This window comes from Artemia sp. Qi Xiang Cuo, chromosome 5 (assembly GCF_049724085.1).
Source record: "Artemia sp. Qi Xiang Cuo chromosome 5, ASM4972408v1, whole genome shotgun sequence".
Lineage (NCBI taxonomy): Eukaryota > Metazoa > Arthropoda > Branchiopoda > Anostraca > Artemiidae > Artemia > Artemia sp. Qi Xiang Cuo.
The window spans coordinates 80,092,476-80,112,955 of record NC_142798.1 but is presented as its reverse complement, the minus strand read 5'-3'; the positions used below and the strand labels follow the sequence as shown (position 1 = coordinate 80,112,955).

Genomic DNA, 20,480 nt, shown 5'->3' with positions numbered 1-20,480 from the left:
TTCCGAATTAACTTAAGTAAAGAACTTCTATATTCATATACTTTTAATACATATATTAGGGGGTTTGCCTCCTAGTCAATACCTTGCTCTTTAAGCGAAAGTTCAAATTTTGTTCCAATTCTTTAAAAATGACCGCTTAATCACAAAGGCCGTTAATTAGAATAAATAGCTCTTATGAAGGTACTAAAAAATCTCTGGCTTAAAGAGTGAGGTATTGACTACGGGGGGAGCCCAATCATATATGTAATATTTTCTGTTCGTTTAAAGTTTTGATGTTGCTGCTGTTGCAGTTTAAAACTTGTTTTTTTATATTTAATTTCTGATCTTTTTTTAAATAATGCTGGGAAGTCCGGCGTCCCCTTCATAGCAATGTCCCTTCCCCGATGAAAACTTCCTTCATGGAAAGATCCTCCTACATAACCCCCGACCCCAGGCACGTACGCAGGAATTTGTTTTGGGGGGGCCCAATTTGTTTCGGGGGGGGGGGGCAAAATCCTTCAAACCCATTATTCTGTGAGAAAAATCAGAAAATTATGGAAAAATGACAAAAATCGTGAGATTTCGGGGGGGGGGAGGGGGCCGGGCCCGGAGGCCCCCCTGCGTACGTCCTTGACCGACCCCCCTCCACTACCAGGAAAAATCTCCCCTGAAAACGTCTGTACTGTATACTTCCCAATAACCAGTACTATATGTTAACATTGGGTAAAGTTCTTAACTTTTAGCCCTCCTCCCGGGAACTTCGGGGGATTGAATCATCCTAAAAGACATACTTATAATATTTTTTTGAACATGCTGAACAAAATGGCTATCTCAAAATTTTGATCAGGTGACTTTGGGAAAACAATGAGCGTGGGAGGGGGCCCAGTTGCCCTCCAATTTTTTTGGTCACTTAAAAAGGGCACTATAAGTTTTAATTTCAATTCCTATAGCCCTCCCATGATATTCTAGGCCAACTGGGTCGATACGATCACCCGTGGGAAAAAAAAATTAAATAAACACGCATCCGTGATCTTTCTTCTGGCAAAAAATGCAAAATTCCACATTTTTGTAGATAGGAGCTTGAAACCTCTACAGTAGGGTTCTCTGATACGCGGAAGATGATGGTGTGATTTTCATTCAGGTTGTGTACATTTTAGAGGTTCTTTCCCCCTTTTTTCGAAAATCAGCCAAATTTTCTCAGGCGCGTAACTTTTGATGGATAGGATTAAACTTGATGAAACTTATATATTTGAAATCAGCATTAAAATCCAATTCTTTTGATGCATCTATTTGTATCAAAATACCGTTTTCTAGAGTTTCGGTTACCATTGAGCCGGGTCCCAATAACCAATACTATATGTTAACATAGGGTAAAGTTCATAACTTTCAGCCCTCCTCCTGGGGGCTTCGAGGGATTAAGTCATCCTAAAAGACATAGTTATAATATTTTCGACCATGCTGAACAAAATGGCTATCTCAAAATTTTGATCAGATGACTTTGATCATCTTTGATCATCAAATGAGCGTGGGAGGGGGCCTAGTTTCCCTCCATTTTTTTGGGACACTCAAAAAGGGGACTAGAACTTATAATTTTCATTCGGATGAGTCCTCCAACGATATTCTAGGACCACTAGATCAATAAAATTACTCCTGGAAAAAAGAAACCTATCAAACAAAAAAAAATAAAAAAATAAAAACCCAACCCTGATGTTTCTTCGGACAAAAAATTGAAAATTCTACATTTTTTTAGATAGGAGCTTGAAACCTCTACAGTAGGGTTCTCTGATACGCTAAATATGATGGTGTGATTTTCATTAAGGTTCTATAACTTTTAGGGGGTCTTTCCCCCTTTTTTCGAAAATCAGCCAAATTTTATCAGGCGCGTAAATTTTGATCGGTAAAATTAAACTCGATGAAACTTATATATTTGAAATCAGAATTAAAATCTGATTCTTTTGATATGTCTATTGGTATCAAAGTTCCGTTTTTTTAGAGATTCGGTTACCATTGAGCCGGATCGCTCCGTACTTACAGTTCGTTACCACGAACTGTTTGAAAACCACTCGTTACTTAGAAATGAATCGAAATTTCCAAAAAGATCATTTCTTGTGTAGGTATGATAAATGGTATTATAAACTAAATTTGTTTTCATTTCAAAAAATTTGGGAAGAATTACCTTAATTCTCCTACAGAACTGTTTTCATTTGTCTTTCTTCCTCTTTGGATACACAATCTTACGTACGGAGAGAATTATACGGTGGAACTATCAAGATAATGATTTGAATAAGTAAGTATAACAATGAGTAATCCTTCTTTTAATATACAACTTTGAGTGGTTCCAGAACCACATGCCAACACTTCTCTAACCACTTAGTGGCAAGGGGTTGAGTTCAGGGGTGTAATTTTCTTTTGGGCAGGGGGGGAGTAACTGCCCCTCCCATACCTTAGTTTCCCCCAGACCCTAGCTTACCCCCCCCCCCCCCCCTCTGCTGATATTAATTTTCTCCAAATTCAAGCCCCTACTGAAACAGGTCAGTTTTCTTTAGTAGGCTACATCTTTACTTTTTTTTTACAATATGGCTCGTTTTTAAGTTTTCTCTGTCATTTTCACTTGATTTGAGAAAACTGGTTCCAACTTTGAACCCCCCCCCCCCACAGGATTCTGACAAAATTACACCATTCGTTGGGGTATGGCTTTAGTGATCTACTGAGAATGTCGTTGCAAACCATGAACTGGATGATCTCTATTCCCTTGTTAATCAAAATGCTTGACAAAATACCTTCCCCGGATATGCTTTAATGAATGAGTGCATCACGTTTACAAAAAAGGTGAAATTATCTGAATATAGAAGGGACAAAACCGTGAATGAAAAACATACCATGCAGGATTCGAACGCAATACACTTTAATTTGAAGTCCAACGCTGTACTAATAGAACCACGCCTCACCTCCACGAAATCTAACGCGTTAGATGGTTTATCAGGGCACAGAACTTGGAGATCCTCCGGTCCTTTAAATTATCACCCCTGTCTGAGCAGTTCGATCTCGCTCGCTGCGTTGGACGGTCACCTACCTCGCCTACACATTCTAATACCTGTCTGACTCATCTTCGACTTCGATCCAACCGCAAATGGCTGGAAACGTCCCAAAGGTAGACCACGCACAAGATGGGCGAACGTCATGCGTGGTCGACTTACTACTAGAAACATCGACCCTAATGAAGCTCCAACCCTCGCCCAGGACAGAACACTCTGGAGCCGACTGGCTGCACTGGCCTTTTGTTCCCTTTACGCTGGCAACGTTACCGATCAAGAGCTTTAATATACTTTAATATATGTATTTAATCTCCAAACACAGGCAAGTAATCAGGACTATCTTACCGCATCAGCTTCATAAGAAATTGCCCAAGGACCCACGATTGTAGTGTCACATGCCAAGATATTTATTTTAAGGGACTTTTAATAAGTAAATACAGTGCACCGTAGTTAAGGCTAAGAGCTACCAAACCTTGAGTTATTTTTCATATAACCATAGGGATACCGCTTGTTTGTCTATTCCACAAGCAAAAATTAAATCTGTTTTTAAATTTTTAAGGAGAAGAAAAAGGGAAGAAAATAGGTGGTTGCCCTCCCAAAATATTTGCTTTGTCTTTTCAGTATTATGTTTTGGCCTTAAAAAAAAAACCTTTTTTGATCGTTTTTTCTTTATCTAAAAAAATAAGAAAAAAAAAAAAAAACACCGACCATAGCGTTCCAGAATGGAAATATGTTACAAATTTTATCATTTAGACATTTGACCTTTCGCAAAATTTTGTCATAGAACTTATAGGCTATGTGTGTTAAGTCGTGTTGATTAACAATCTAGTTTCCCGATTTTGAGTATTAATCTAGACACTCAATCTAGACAACTAATACAAACACTCAGGCTAGTCTTCAGTGTCTGATTATTTAAGAAATACAATTATTTAAATTTGGATGGACATGTATAATTTAACCGTTAACAATCAGATTGTCAAAAGAAATAGTATTTTGGCGAAAATTCTTATTTGATGAAAACGGAGAGCGATGCAATATATTATGTGTGCAATATATTTCCATTCTGCAGTTTAGCTATTGTAACTCTGAATCTTTGAGCCTATACCCCCACCCCCACCCCTCAAAAAAAATAATTGAAATTCTAAAACTATTCACCCATTTTTCATATTATTTGCTCATTCTGTATGTTGTCTTCTTTTTTGCGTTTTTAATATTCCCGGACTTTGAATTATATGAATATTTCAGTTTTTCTTAGGAGGTCCCTTATTTCAATATGGAAGAAGCATATTATATCCATTTATATACAAGTCAGAAAAATCACTAGAAATACTTTACTTTGTCGAAAAATTAGTACAAAAATAGGTCTTTTGTTTCATCTGTAGATCAATATGGTATGTGGCAGGAGCAAGCTGAAGGAAGTCTGTAAATATCAATAAACAGTCCTTTGTAGGTATCACATGGATCAAAAGACAGCATTCTGTGATAGACATACTTCTGTAAACACTGACTTTTGTAGCAAGGGGCGATGGTTCTGCAGTCACCACCAGGGAAAAGGCAAGTTTCCATTCTCTGAGTTTGTGTGTAGTATAGGACATCTTGAACAATGACACGCCATTCACCATTGACATTCCTTGCACGTTTTGGACGAGCATATGTAACGTCCGAGGGACAGATGTAGCCTTCTGGGCCAATCCAGTGCGTCTTATCAACTAGAGGACCGCTGTAGTAAGAATAGTCAAATGCTTCTTCTTGGTATCTAGTAAGACCGTCAACAAGGTCGTCAGCAGACTGCTCAGGGACATCACTGTACTTCTTCCCAAGGTAATAATCTGCTTCAATTGCTGCCTAACAAGAGGAATAACAGTAAATTAGACATAGTCTATGAAAAATGTACGAATAAAAGTAATTAAACAACGGTAAGAACAATCGGGGCCGTATCCTGTATTTTTTTAATGGAGGTGGGGGGGGGGGGGGGTAAAAATAAAAAACGCATAAAAAATGTAATTTATATTCATTTTTATTACGTTTTGCGGGTCGGATAAACATCTCCAAAGGGGGAAGGGGGTTCAAACACCCTAACCCTCCCCTGGACCCGGCTTGAGCACAATACAATATTAAGGTTCGTATCATGAAACCGAACCAGTGTCCAATGCCGTGTAAATACTTACTGATATTTTGAAAGTACATGCTCAGGGACACCAATCCAAGAAAATATAGGAGAGAGCCAACATTTTTTTCGGTTTTTCTAAAACGAATATACAAAACAAAACGTTTTTTAAAAACCTAGGGGATATTTTTTTTTTCTTTACTTCTTTAATGACAATACCAAATAGCACGGTGTTTTTCAAACTAAAAGGGGCAAATACCCAGCACATCGCCTCCCCCTATTGGTGCTCACTGACCAAGGCTGTATCCAGGGGATTTGACCCTCCCACCCCTTCTCCAAAATGTTTGTCCGACTCGTAAAAACCTAATAAAAATGCATCAAACACATTTTGATGCGTTTTTTAAGTTTTTGTACCCCCCCCCCCTCAAACATACCTCCCCCCAAACAAAAAATCCCAGGTACAGCCTTGTTAAAGACCACAGCGCTTTCCTCCTTGTATCCTTTGGTCTTATTGTTCATTATCCTTTTTCTATGCGTTTTGGTTTATTCTGATTTTATTATTTAATGTTAAGAAACAATTTTTTTATTTATTTTTAGACCGTGTTTTTCAGGAAGTAATTCTGTTTTAATTTTTTATTAAATAAAAAAACAAGTTTTTTTAACTGAAAGTAAGAAGCGACATTAAAACTTAAAACGAACAGAAATTATTCCGTATATGAAACGGGCTGTCCCCTCCTCAATGCCTCGCTCTTTACGCTAAGATTTTTTATTGTTTAAAAAAATAGAGTTGTGAGAAAGAGTCTAACTTTAGCGTAAAGTCTAACGTTATCCTTTCCAACCGGTTTTTTCTTTATTTTTATAGAGTATTTCAAAAGGTTTCTACCAAGTTTTGAGAGTTGTTGTCTCATTGAAGATATAACGGATATCTTCCATCTTTGGCTTGTTGCAATTAGCTATTCTAAAGAAATTACACCTATATCATTCAATAAACTAAAGGGAAAAGAATGAGCGGTCGGCTTTTTACTGTGGGCCTCTGCTTATTTTTAATAGGTTAAGAGTAGAACTCCAAGGCACGCACGCAGGATTTTTTTGTGCGGGGGGGGGGGGAGGGGAATAAGAAAAAACTTTCTATTTGATTATTTGAATGAAATTGCCCCGAAATACGGGGGTATTTGGGATTTATGGGAGTAGGACCTGAGTTCTCCTCTCCTTTATAGGCCCATCTCTGTGCCATATACGCAGCATACGTATACTGCTCTTGCAAAACATAATTTCACAATATTGAGAACCATCGTAGGTAATGACACTCAGTCACACGTAATATCTAGGAATATACTTATTACGCAAAAGTAAGCAAATAAAAGCAGTAACAATAACCTTGATAATTTTCTCACAATTTGTTGTAATTTACTTGGAATTTGTGACATAGTTCTCATATTTGTGACACAGATCACCTTGAAAAGTTTCGGAGAAAAAAGTTGGCCAGACGCTGACGTCATTCACAAATTATAATTTACTAAAATTCATTAAAACTTATGGAATATATAGCTATTTAAAGTAATATAAATTGTCACCTTAATATTAATGAAATAGCTGTTGGACAGCTTGGCTGCAGCAAATCAAAAGGCCTTATGTTACGTTCTACAAGTTTTTCAGTTCAGCAGAACAACTAAAAATTGTGCTTTTTTATGATATTAATTAAAATAGTTTTCCGAAAAAGAAGTTTTTCAAAGAAAAATTAAGGCCGTGTTAAACTTAAGATCAGCAGAAGTAAATTCCTATAATAATTTAAACTCAAAACGACCTGAAAATATTATTAAACTAAAGAATAAATGAACCCAAAAACGAACAGAAAATAAAATACACAACCATAGCAAACAAATATGCAACAACTACTGATATAAATGAATAAATAAATCTTAAAACGAGTAATACTTAAAATGAATATGCAAATCAAGCTTAAAGCGAACAAAAATCACTACAAACTAGAGTTTGGCTACTGCCCCTTCCCTAGCTGTAAAAGTCTAAAGCCTACTGCGTCAGTGATACTTTACTGAAAACAAATTATATAGCAAAAGTTTTTTTTTCCACTTATTACAACACTCAAAAAAAAAAAATACAGTGAAATAAAATCTTGAACTGTTAAGCTTTCCGCAATTACTATCATAATATATCAAATATTTAGTTTAATTTTATTAATTCTTTCCAGACTGTTCAAGACACATACAGTTTTCAGTAAAACGCAAATGACACAATAGGGATACAATATTGGCTACAAATAAATATTCTTATATTCAAAGAGTCATCAATTACACAGAAATAGGTGTCGTTTGCACGCTGAAATTTTGCTTCGTGTAGCAAAAATGAACGTTTTGTATTAAGATACCTATCTGGCGCCTACGAGTAATAGAAAATTAGGATCTATTACAATAGACTAGAGACTCATTTTAGGAAACAAGCAAAATTTACCAAATTGTTAAAATGGCAAAAAATAGGCAAATTATGGAAAATAAACAAAATTTTGAATAAAAAAAAAAATAAACAAAAATTTTGAATAAATTTTAAAATGATTTTACAGTGAGAATCAAGATGTTCTAAGACCAAAATAATCGTGAAAAAATATATGAAAATGAAGAGAATGTAATGAAATAAATTTTCTACGGTTTTTTTTACGGCAGATGTAAACTAAGGCTGTAGTAATTCAAAAGGCGTAATATGACCTATTTGCCAAAGGGATATTTATAATCCACCCTAAAACAAGATACACTCAATCAATTGTCATGTTCCACAGTCTTGTATTTTATTCGTGTCCCAAAATAACTAAGAGTTTTTATTTTTTTTTTAAATGTACCATATTTCCTTTTCTAAAACTTTGAAACAGCTGGAAGTTTTAGCTTCCAATATAAAAACTGTCTTTTAATATCCTGATGGTGAAATATACATCTTCACTGCACTAAAAACTCTTATTAACAATAACAAGCAAAAGACATAAACACATTTTTCAGATTTTTCGCTCTCCTGTAATATTTATGATATGTAATTCATTTTTTTTTATAGATAAATTACTTTATTTACATAAATATTTACAAACTTCCAGAAGCCTGGTCATCCAGGTTTGTCAGGCACTATCTCCTTTCAAATTAACATCCTCACATCTTTTAAACAAAAAACAAACAATCCTCTTTCTCACTCAATTCCCTGTACCATTAATATTCACTATCAATCCTCATACTGTTTGAGTTTTTGATTTACTTTTTACGTTTACATTACTTTTTTATTTACCGCTGCTGACTTTTGGATGATAAGAAATATATTAAATACAATTTGAAGTTTAAGATTAAACTAAATATTTTAGAATTTAAATTGATTCAACCTCATTTAATCTAGTTTAATCAAATTTAATTTATATTAAGCTCAAATTAAAGTTTTAATATGATCTTACAAGATTCTGGAAGATTTTACGACATATTATTCATTTCAAGAGTCAAATTGGCCAGATAGATTCGTCAAACAATTGAAAACACATGTAATTTAAAATGAAAAGGAATTTTCATATAACCCAGGGTTCAATCCCAGATGTCGCAGGGCCAACCCAAATACCTCTGTAGTAAAAAAACATGGTTCATTAACAGAAGAAGAGAGAATCAGATTTGTGTTTATACTGAAATCAGATGATTAGAGAAAGATAAAGATAAGGAACTGCGTAAGAAATACAGATAAGTCACTTGGTGAAAAAAGACAAGAATTCAAAAAGTCCGTATTTTGCAGGAAAAACAGAACAATGGTTTTTAATAAAAAAAGCAATAAAGAGTTTATTGAATACTTCATACTTCTGCCCAATGCCCTATCTAGAGGGCTAGGGATTAGATACCCCCCCCCCAAAAAAAAAAAATTTGACTTGTGGAAACTTAACAAAATACATAAAAAAAAATTTGATGTGTTTTTCATTGTTTTTTTGTATATCCCCCCCCCCCCCAAAATACCCGCCTCCAAAAATATTTACAGCCCTACTATTACCACTAGTTCATTTTTGAATATGACTTAAAAACTTATTTTCCTCGTAAAAAAAGAAATATTTGAACATGTTTCTTTTCTGCAGTTAGCTATTCATATCGGCAAAATTTTTTGAGCCTAGTGGCATGAATAGCTCGATTGTTTCTGTTGCTTGATCACGATTGTCGACGCTCTTCTACATTTGAATCAGAATATCCCAAAGCTGGATAAAAAAAAAATAACGCTGCATAGTTTCCTGTTTGAAATTTTTAAGTTTTAGTGAAATCCACAGTCATCAAAATATGTAACCTAAATGTATCTAAACTTGAGACCCAACTTTTTTTTCTTAAATACGGTTCTTTATCATTAAAAAACAACCATATACACGGACCATTTTCCAAAAGTGGCCTTAAAAAAGGTGTGTTTCTGAACAAAGGTTTAAAAAAGGTTCTCAGACTTTTAAAAGTGTCACCTTGACAGAAGCAGAGCTAAAAATCAAGACAAAGGATTATAAAAATATTTTACAAAGGTTTTAAAACATATCCTTACTTTGATTTCATATTCGGGATATTCATAATCTTCTAAGCAGAAGTTTGTTCCATTGGTTTCACACTTTGGTGGAAGTTTAGGATCGCAATAGTCAGGTTTTCCATATGGCTTTTCGTAAGAAGATTCGTAAGCTGGTTTTCCGTATGGCTTCTCGTAAGAAGACTCATAGGCTGGCTTTCCATACGGCTTTTCGTAAGAAGGTCCATAGCTAGGCTTTTCGTACGATGGCTTTCCATGAGCAGGATACTTATGGTCATATGTTGAATGCTGGTCATGGGGGTATTTTGAAGGGTATGGTTCGTGCGGCTTAGGTGCGTATGGCTCTCGATATGCTGGCTTCTGTTGTGGGCGGTATGGCTCAGCTTCAGCCTTGGCATCTGCTTCGGCCCGTGCAGCCGCAGCTGATGTAAGAAGGAGAACGGCCTATAAAGAAACATTTTCTGTTCTGACCATTTCTAATTTAATGTCAGAAAAAAAACGAAGAATGAGAAAAATATTAAGAAAAAGGGGAAATCAAATCTTAATTTTTTTTTCAGTCCCTTTTTTTTATTCAGTATGCTTTACATTCAAAAGATTGTTTTTTTTTATTATGTATAGCTTTTATTCGGTTCCATTGCAACTGAACCACCGTGTAACTGAAGCCCAAGCAACTGAACCACCGTGCAACTGGACCGCCGTGCAACTGAACTCCCGTGTAACTGAACCCTCGTGTAACTGAACCCTCGTGCAACTAAACCTCACTTAACTGAGCCCTCGTGCAACTCAACCCAATTTAACTAAACCCCCCTCTAATTTCACCACCGTGCAACTGCACCACAGTGCAACTGAATCACCGTGCAACTGGATCACCGTGCAACTGAACCCCCTTGCAACTGGAGCCTCGCAAAACTGAACCATCGTACAAATGAACCACTGAACTTAGTCTTTCAGTATCCTGAAAAACTTGACTCCTAAGTGGACTTTATAATCAAAGCTGAAAACAAAAGAGGAAAAGAATAAGAGCAAGGAAGGATAAAAAAGAAAGACAATTAATACATTTTAGCAAAGAAAAAAAAAGATTAATATCTTCCGCTTCCATTTTATAAAGTGTGCTTTCGGTATTTTGTTGCCTCTGGCATATGCAATTTTGGGACAAACCTGTAACTTGCATTGATATGATACGATACTTACATCATTGGAGCCCTAAGCGTCAGATCTATTAATTCACCGAGCTAGAGTTAAGATTTAATTTTGACTTTTTCTTTGAGATCTAGCATTTCTTATTTAAAAGGAAAATTCTCACACTTTTGACTGCACAAAGATGCAGAAAGATAACAGTTTTTCTAAAAAACGTGCTTTGGGAACATATACCCTTAATCTATTGGTTAATTTTTGGGACACATTTCTGCAAGCAAATAGTACCACTTTTATCTATGGAGAGACAAATAGTTAAGTCTCTTTAAACCAGCTTAAACCATATTATGCTGAGGACTTGTACCAAATAATATTAATTGTGTTCTAAACAGCAAAGATATGTAGCAGAAGCAGACACGTATACTGGTTTTTACTGGTTGGAGATCCTTTGGTTTTGCCCCTCCCCAAAACACCCACTTCTTAAAATTTATCATATTTGCGACTATCTTATTTGCTTTGGGTGTTCTGACTAGCCAACTTCCATCGTTAGAAAATCTTCACCGAATAGCCAACTTCCATCGTTCGAAAATCTAACCAACTAGCCAACTTCCAACTTCCTACTTCCAATCTAGCCAACTTCCAACTTCCATCGTTAGAAAATCTTCACCGAATAATTTCTCGTCCACATGCCTGAATGCAATTGCTCACAAAACACAGAAATCCATTTTGTTGTCTTATCTTCTTTTATTTAACTTGCTTTGTCTGTCGGTCTGTCTTTCGCGAATCAAAGTTTGAGATGCTTATTTCGTATCCTTCCTCTCATCCGATTTGGCTAAAAATTTGTAAACAGCTTTGCTTTACCTAACATTTAATATGTTGATATATTTCAGTCTCAAAAATACTTAATTACCATCCAACTTAATCTATTATTTCAGAAGGAACAATATTCATCATATTTTTCTTGTTCCTATTTTCTTTTTATCTAAAAGCGGCTTGGCGCAGCAGAAACATGCTGGGCCCATAACACAGAGGTTGTAACCGCTAGCTGCTATTTTTTTTTAAGACTTTAAGACCAAAAAGAGTTAAACAAATATTTTATAATTTTTTAAAACCATATTTGACAAATGGACTAAAAAGCAGAAAATAAATTTTTCGTTTTTAAAGAATGCTTTTGATATATAGGCTATATGCTTCAAAACGTGGTGCGCATTTGAAATAGTTAAAATGCGCACCACGTTTTGAAGTATGCATATCAAACGTATTCTTTAGAACAGAAAATTTTATTTCTCCCTTTTTAGTCCATTTGTAAAACGGTGTTTTTTAAGAGTTTTTTATAAAAAAAAATAATTTATTGAAAGTCAAAGAATCCAGAGAAAGGAAAAATGCAAAACACCTGTCTCTCTGCAACATCCTTTGGCACATCAGTTCTTACTTTATATGCGAAAGACATTAAACAAAAGTCACTAAATATATACACAATCACAAGGTAAACATGCATTTTTTGACTATTCCAACATACCAAATACAAATTAGCCATATTAACTCAACGCAGCCAGATAGCCAATTGATATGATATTCATGCTCACTGCAGACTTTTTATGTAGAAATTATCCTTGTACGCAGAAATGATTTGCCACCCAAAAAATAAAAAAAAGTTGCCAGAGTTGAAAAATAATTGAACCGATACGAAGCTAAATTTTGCGGTTTCTTCTTTTGCTATCAAACATAAAAATGATATGGTTATATCAGGGTCAATGTAACACTTAATAATGCGGAAGATAATTTATTTATTTTTTTACAATTTGTTAACTCTATAGTTTTACACCCTCTTAGGGGGGTCCATAGCAAATGAAGCAATAAGAGCTTAAAACGGATGTCATAATTTACACGCTATTTTGAAAGATAATTTATTTACTTACTTATTTATAACTTTACACAATACTCTTACGTGCGACCTCATAGGGTTCCAAGGCGTTTAAGGCCATTTCTTGATGTTAGGAAAACGAAAAATAAATGTGAAAGTGAATAAGAGAATAAGAGCTTTAGTGATACTATTATCATAAATACTGAAAAGATCTTTATTTGTAATATTCCTATAAACTCTCTGCCTTAAAATGAAATCAAATTTTGTTAGACTCTAATAAATAATAAACCATTTTTCTTGGTAGTTCCATCAATAAAAAAATTACCAGGAAAGCCAATATATAAAAAAAAAAATCCTGGAAAACCCAAATGTTACAACTAGTTTATTTTACTTTATTTTCAAGACAGAAGTTTGCTCAATCACAGATAGTCATTATCCACTTAGGTTGGAATTAAATTTTCACATTTGCAACTATTCTATAAGAATATTCTTACAAAACTGTAGGTACCTAAAAAAATTAAAACTATGCCCTTGTTAATGAAGGATAGGCTAAAGAGAATGTCTTGTTTTTCATCAAAATGTGACTACTACTATTAGTATTAACAACACATTGCGGCACCAAGCCACCTGAACTCAACATAACTGCTCACACTCCTCTCTCCTCCTATTCTATTCAAAGCTTCCCACCAGGGGCACAGCTCCAGCATTTTCATTTAGAGGCAAGAGGGGCATACATCTGGAGATTTGATGGGTATAATATTTTTTCTCCAAGTTATTGGGGAAAAGGTGTCCCCCTTGCCCCACAAACGATAACACTGCTTCCATTTTTACCTAATCCCAGAAACCTCCAATTTCCTAAGAGAATAATTTAGGATCTCCTCCCACCCCATTCGGGGAGGACCTGGATTTTGTTTGGCCCAAAATAGATAGCCAAAAAGAACAGTCTTCTACAATCTGTCATTCTTAATCCGTAACCTGTGGCCTTGCCATCCTAAATTCCTAACATTTCTTTCGTTATAGCCATGAAGATTAGGATTTAGCCACATTTTTCGTATGACTTATTGTTTGATATACAGACAGTCAAACACGTACCTAAGACTATCTTTAGACAATCCCACTAGAAAATATTTCACGAATCTTTCACTGCCTTTTGCAGTGGTTTTATAGCCACACTTGGCCGCTATTATAATTGTGGTTTTTGAAATTCCGATCTTTATTAGCAGGTTTATCTTTCTAATTTCCAAACTTTTTAGATTTATAGAAGTATCTCCTTTAAGATCTGTTTAGAGTAAAGAAGGGGGTGTCAACTAAAGAAGAGTGATATTCCGTTTAGAACTTATTCAGCCCTATTTCAGCCCCTTTTATTCAGCCCCATCCTCCACGCCGTGCGCTTGGTTCACACAGTTTAAACCTCTTTGGAGATGGATAAGAGGTACCACAGCTCAGGGTGATTTGAAGCATGGGAGTGACGTGACATCAAAAGTAAAAAAAATATAATTACCTGGTTGCCAAATTATTTCTTCTATTGAGTCCCGCATAGCATTAAGTAAAGGTTTGGTTTTGAACAATAATATGAGACTGTCTTATTGAAGTTTTGACAAGATGGGGATGCAAGAAAAAAACATTTTTGTTTTTAGTAATTTCATCTGTTGATTTAAACGTTGTGTAAAGCCCTAACTTTTACTTTTACAGGCTATTAAATAAAAAAAACAAGTTTTTTTAACTGAAAGTAAGGAACGACGTTAAAACTTAAAACGAACAGAAATTATTCCGTATATGAAGGGGGCTGTCCCCCTCCTCAACGCCTTGCTCTTTACGCTAAAGTTTTTTTATTGTTTAAAAAAATAGAGTTGTGAGAAAGTCAAACTTTAGCGTAAAGAGCGAGGCGTTGAGGAGGGGGACAGCCCCTTCATATACGGAATAATTTCTGTTCGTTTTAAGTTTTAACGTCGTTCCTTACTTTCAGTTAAAAAAACTTGTTTTTTTTATTTAATTTTTGAACGTTTTTGAATTAATGCAGGTTTTGATTTTGGCTCACCGTACATGAATAATTAAAACAAAATTTGCATATTATATTTGGTTAAATGGCTTTTTCGAAACTTGTTTAATTTTATTTACGAACGTTTTTATTAGTAATAAATATACGTAACTTAGAATTAACTTACGTAACGAACTTCTATATTCATAAATTTTTAACACGTATATTAGGGGGTTCGCCCCCTAGTCAATACCCTGCTCTTTAAACTATAGTTCGAATTTTTTTTCCAGTTCTTTAAAAATGACCTCTTAATCACAATCAGTTGATCAATTGAAAAACTTGTTCTTTTTTATTTAATTCCTGATCTTTTTCTTTAATAATGCTGGGAAATCCGGCGCCCCCTTCATAGCCCTGTCCTTCCATATAGCCCCCGACCCTCTCCTTCCCCCACCTACCAGAAAAAATCTCCTCTGAAAAAGTCTGTATACTTCCCAATAACCAATACTATATGTTAACATTGAGTAAAGTTCATAACTTTCAGCCCTCCCCTGGGGACTTTGGGGGATCAAGTCATCCTAAAAGACATTTTTATCATATTTTCGACCATGCTGAACAAAATGGCTATCTCAAAATTTTGATGGGGTGACTTTGGTAAAAAAATGAGCGTGGGAGGGGGCCTTGGGTCACTCAATTTTTTTTTGTCAACTTAATATGACCAATGACATTGTTTTTTCCAATACAATTAGTTCTTCCCCGAGATTCAACACCCAAGTGGCCGTGGCATTCACAACTGGGGAAAAGAGATGAAAAAAAAAAAAAAAAATAAACACGCAAACGGTTACATACTTCGGGCAAAAAATGGAAAAATAAAAAGTTTTTTTTATGGGGGCTTTAAACCAAAAAATTATGGTTCTCTGATACGCCGAATACTATGGTGGGATTTTTATTTAGATTCTATAACTTTTAAGGGGTCTTTCCCCCTTTTTTCGAAAATAAGTTACATTTTCTCAGGCTCGTAACTTTTGATGGGTATAATTAAAATTAATGAAACTTATATATTTGAAATCAGAATCAAAATCTGATTCTTTTGATGTATCTATTGGTATCAAAATCCCGTTTTTTAGAGTTTCGGTTACTATTGAGCCGGGTCGCTCCTTACTTACAGTTCGTTACCACGAACTGTTCGAAAACCTGTTTTTTTTGTATTTATTTATTTATTAGTGGAACATCAAATTGTTATATATTTTACTTTATCTGGTAAGCTGAAAGCTGGTAATTACTTGAAGTAAGCACTATCACTCTTTAATGTTGTTGGTAGGGGGTTAGTTGATATCACTATGAATTGCACTATGAATCTAGAATGTAAGACTCCCACCTGCTGCCAACAAGCCCTTAGGGGTTTTCTTAGCAGGGGCTACAAAAATATTCTGTGTCGATTTGTCAAATAAAATCATCTTATCTTGCCTGCTTATACATTACTGGCAGTGAGATGAAGGGATATGTGTGGTCCCATACATTGGAAGTGGCCAGAAGTAAACGACTGTGGGTGGTATTACAAGTCAGAACTAAAAAAAAAAAAAATCATTGAACCCCACAAATCTAATAAATGCCCAAGGTACTTATTCCGTTCCCAAGATAAAGGAAGTATGTCTTGCAGGAATAGAACAAGTAGCCTATACGATCAAGAAACATCTTCTAATGTGTCTGTAAGTAATGTACATATAACATTAGTTTAAGTGAACAAAATTACTAGTGTTACATATAAGGGTTTAGGACATCTTCCTGTTTCTGCAGTAACACTAAAATGACCATTTTGAAACAGAAATCAATTACTAATTTTGTGACACTGGTATTTTTTCCTCAAAAGCTAAAACATTTTTTCTTCAGTTTATGTGAGTACAGTTGCCTTAGAACCATTTTTAATTTTTATAAAAATTTTGACCTTTCAGGAAATTTTGGTGTTTTATTTTAAATGCTTGGCTTTAACACGGTCAAATTCTGCAATATAATGACCTGCAATACGTCAAAATGCTCCATTTCAGAAGTGGTTTCATGTGAACCCCATTACTTGATATAAGGAGATATAGGAATGCTATTGAAATATATGAACTGATTTTAAGTGACCCCCCACCCTAACTATGAGGTGACTTAACAAAGCCTATTTTTTTTACCACTTGCAGTCAAATTAAAAAAAAAATCTTATTTTTGTAGCCAAGGTTATGACTTCACAAAATTTAGTTAAGCAAGTTAATCACTAAAATTATTTGACCAGATATGGTTGAAAAAATGTAAAAAGTGTTGTCATATCACCCCATTCTATAGTAGTTTAAGAAAGAGCGTTGCTGACGGTAGAAGCAAATCCAATGTAAATCGTTAAAAAAAACAATATGTTTATTTTGTGCAAGATCTACATTAGGTTAATAATGAAGCCCATATCCCCACTGTCCAGTTTTTCGATATTATATTCTTCTTTGCATGGCTATAATCCAGCCTAGTATGTACTAAAAAGAAATAGGTGAAAAAGACATAGGAGTGATAAGTGAAAAAAAGGTATATTCAAACAGTTCGTGGTAACAAACTATAAGTAAGAAGCAACTCATCCCAATAGTGGCCGAAACTCAAAAAAAAGAATTTTGATAGCACTAGTAAATCGAAATAATTAGCTTTTTATACTGATTCCAAATATATACAATTTATTAAGTTTAATATTACCCATCAAAAGCAACGAGTCTGAGAATATTTGCCTGATTTTTGAAAAAAGGGAAACATCCCCACAAAGTGAAGAGATCTTAACAAAAATCACACTATCCGATTTAGCACATCATAGAACCCCAATGTTTCAAGTTTCTATCTACAAAAACATGGAATTTCTAGTTTTCTGACAGAAGAAAGATCAGGGATGTATTTTAAAAGAAGTTAAAAGGTTTAGTGCCCTTTTTAAGTGACCAAAAAGATAAGAAGGTAGCTATGCCCCCCACGCCATTTTTTTCTCCAAAGAAATCCGATCAGAAGTTTGAGATAGCCATTTAGTTCAGCATAGTTGCAAGTTCCAGTAACTACATCTCTGGGGATGACATGACCCCGCACAGCCCCTAGGGAAAGGGCTGTAGGCTATACAATTCGACCATTATTTACGTCTTATATTTATTATTGGAAAATATACAAAGAATTTTCAATGAGGAATTTTATGGGGGGGGGGCAATTTCATGCGGGAGGGACTTTCCACAGGGAGCATTTTCTGTGGGGATAAAAGTTTCCAGGGGGAATTTTTCAGGGAAAATTTTACGCGAGGGGAGAGGGGGATCTCCATGCATGATTTTAAGAGCGGTAAGATATACAAAAATCAACTGAAATTAAGGAGCAGCATTACATCATAGAATGAATAGAAATTGTTTCCAATATGAGGGGTCCTCACCCCCTTATTTACGCTAAAGTTTGACTTTGTGTCACACATTTTTAAGAACGACTCCCTAAGCACAAGGGCTGTTGAATTTGAATTAGAAGTATTTTTAAAGAACTTTAAGGCTTTAGTGTTAAGACTGGGAGTTGAGGAAGGAACAGCCTACCTCATATATGGACTAATTTCTGTTCGTTGTAAGTGTTAATATTGCTCCTCACTTTTAGATGAAAAAATTAGTTTAAAAAATCTAATCTGTTTAAAAGAAGGAAGGTATTAGCATTATAGGGTAATAGACTGTATTTAACAATAAATTTTTAAACTTTATAATAATACAGAATAAGTCTTAAACAAAATCTTCTCTGTACTTTTACAAAATTGACATTAGCATTCAATTGTGTTTCGATTACTGACAGACTACCAATCCCACCATGATGGGAGGAATCACCCTCTTAACATTTTAATTGCTCTCTCTTAGGGACCTTGATATTTGATCGTGTAAGAAGTTCATTACACTATATTATGGCTGTTCTGCTCCAGTCGAAAACTGATCATCCAAAACCCAAATAGCGTCATAAAAATCACTAGGTTATTACCATGGTCACATTAGCTATTAGCTTTTATATTAAAAACAGGATATAATTATTTAAACAACTATATAAAAATAATGAAATAAATTATTACTAGTTATCATAACATGTATCCCAATAATAATTCCATACAACAAAACAATTATATATAATAAATATAATAATTATTTGAAATATAATTCACGAGAACTTGCTCATTACTTAAACAAGAATGACATTAACATTCAATAGTCAGTAGTATTTGTATTTGCCAGAATAAGTAAAGAATGAGAATTCTTACGAATATCTGTAAAATTATACCCTTTAATAATTGCAGCATTAACCTGGCATGTCCAAAATTAGTCATGGAGAGAGGGTTACACACTACCCTCCCAATTAGTGAAGATTTTTTGTAATTATTCCTTTAATTTACTATTAGTTTGTATATTTCTCATGATTTTTACCCTTTTTTCTTTTATTTTGCCCTCCTCACTTAAGTATCAGTTATTAGTCCTTTTTTGAATGTCAACAGACTACTGGTCTGTGGTAATTCATCTGTATTTTTTTTTTGTTTATTTTTACTTCTCCCCCCTCCTACTTGGCTGAATCCTCCCATAATGTAATTTCTGCTTAAGATCCTGTCACATGTGGTTACTTTAACAACTTACCAGCAGAACACGCGATGAAGGTATAACCCTACAAGTAAATTGAGATGTTCCAGAAGCTATTCCAACAGACATCCATACGAATCAATTGTATCTTCTGATATGACACTGTCAAATAGTTCGTAGTAACAAAATACAAGTATTGATCCATATAGACTAAATGGGGATAGGACGAGCCTCTGCTTAACTCCGGATTTAATATGAAACCAGCAACTAACGTTATTTCCTACCTTAACCGCAGCAATATTATTCTCGTACATAGGACTAATCACTTTAATTTATTTATCTGGTATACCATACAAGGATAGTACCATCGCTAAAGCTATTCTATCAGCCGAGTCAGACGCTTGTTTATAACCTATAAAATAGAGAACCAAAGGGGTTTAATCAGTCAGGTACTTCTCAATTACTAATCTAAGAGTAAAAGTTGGCCGACACGTCCTCTATTCTATCTAAGACCGCACTGTTCTTCTCTTAAAACTTTGTCTACAGCATCTCTCAGTCTAACAAGTATCATATTACTGAGTAATTTGCTATCTACAGAGACCAGACTAATGCCTCGATAATTAACCACTCACTCTTATCATCTTTCTTATAAGATTGGTTTAATTAGGGTTTTCCTGAAACCCCTAGGTACTTCTCCTTTTTCAAAAGTCATGTTCATAATCTTAAGTAGCTTATCTCTAACCTCACAACCACCATATTTAAGAAACTCATTCACAACACTATCAGCAACTGAGGCCTTATTATTTTTTTAATCCTTTTGGTACTGTCACTAATTCTTCCTCCCAAAACAAAGCTCCCTTTCTTCCAAGGTGTCACATTTTTTTTTTCAGTTTTCTCTGTATCTTTTCCCGCACCTCTATCTCGGCTTAGCACATTCTCAAAATTTTCTGTCCATCTCTCTTTAACTCTTTCCATCTCACTAATTGTGGCCCCGTTCCTATCTTTAATAGGGACAAGTCCGGATTGACTACTCCCTCTCAATTTGTTTACATGCCAGTACAATACTTTACCATTATGCCGTCTAGCTGTATCTTCCAGATCCTTGGCAATTTTATCCATGGCCTCTACTTCACACCTCCTTAGTTCATATCTTAGTGCTTTCTGTACTTTCTTTACATTTCTCCTGTTTTTATATGATCTATCACTCAGATCGTTCTTGTACAAGCCCCTTCTCCTCTCTATTCAACATGAAGCTTTTTCAATATTATTCCTGGCTGCGTTCCTA

At 34.8% G+C, this 20,480-nt stretch overlaps 1 protein-coding gene across 2 annotated transcripts; it reads right to left on the bottom strand.

Moving 5' to 3' along the window:
* Positions 1 to 4,330: 4,330 nt before the first annotated feature.
* Positions 4,331 to 12,383, bottom strand: LOC148952591 (neurotrophin 1-like). Of its 2 annotated transcripts, none has more exons than XM_089089966.1 (3): positions 12,296 to 12,383; positions 9,664 to 10,086; positions 4,331 to 4,859 (listed from the first exon to the last, which is right to left on the bottom strand). In XM_089089966.1, the coding sequence occupies exons 1-3, from the start codon at positions 12,311 to 12,313 to the stop codon at positions 4,398 to 4,400; spliced, it is 903 nt and encodes a 300-aa protein (XP_088946092.1). In that variant the 5' UTR covers positions 12,314 to 12,383; the 3' UTR covers positions 4,331 to 4,397. The 2 variants fall into 2 exon arrangements, with proteins under 2 accessions (XP_088946092.1, XP_088946090.1); XM_089089964.1 differs by having other exon boundaries at positions 12,170 to 12,303.
* Positions 12,384 to 20,480: the final 8,097 nt, after the last annotated feature.

Excerpts from the sequence above, each read along its gene's own strand:
- LOC148952591 (XM_089089964.1), bottom strand. The coding sequence starts at position 12,274 with ATGCATGTTTACCTTGTGATTGTGTATATATTTAGTGACTTTTGTTTA. Across the intron at positions 10,087-12,169 it reads AGGATGTTGCAGAGAGACAG|GCCGTTCTCCTTCTTACATC; the intron begins GTGTTTTGCATT and ends GTTTCTTTATAG. Across the intron at positions 4,860-9,663 it reads ATCCCGAATATGAAATCAAA|GCAGCAATTGAAGCAGATTA; the intron begins GTAAGGATATGT and ends TCCTCTTGTTAG.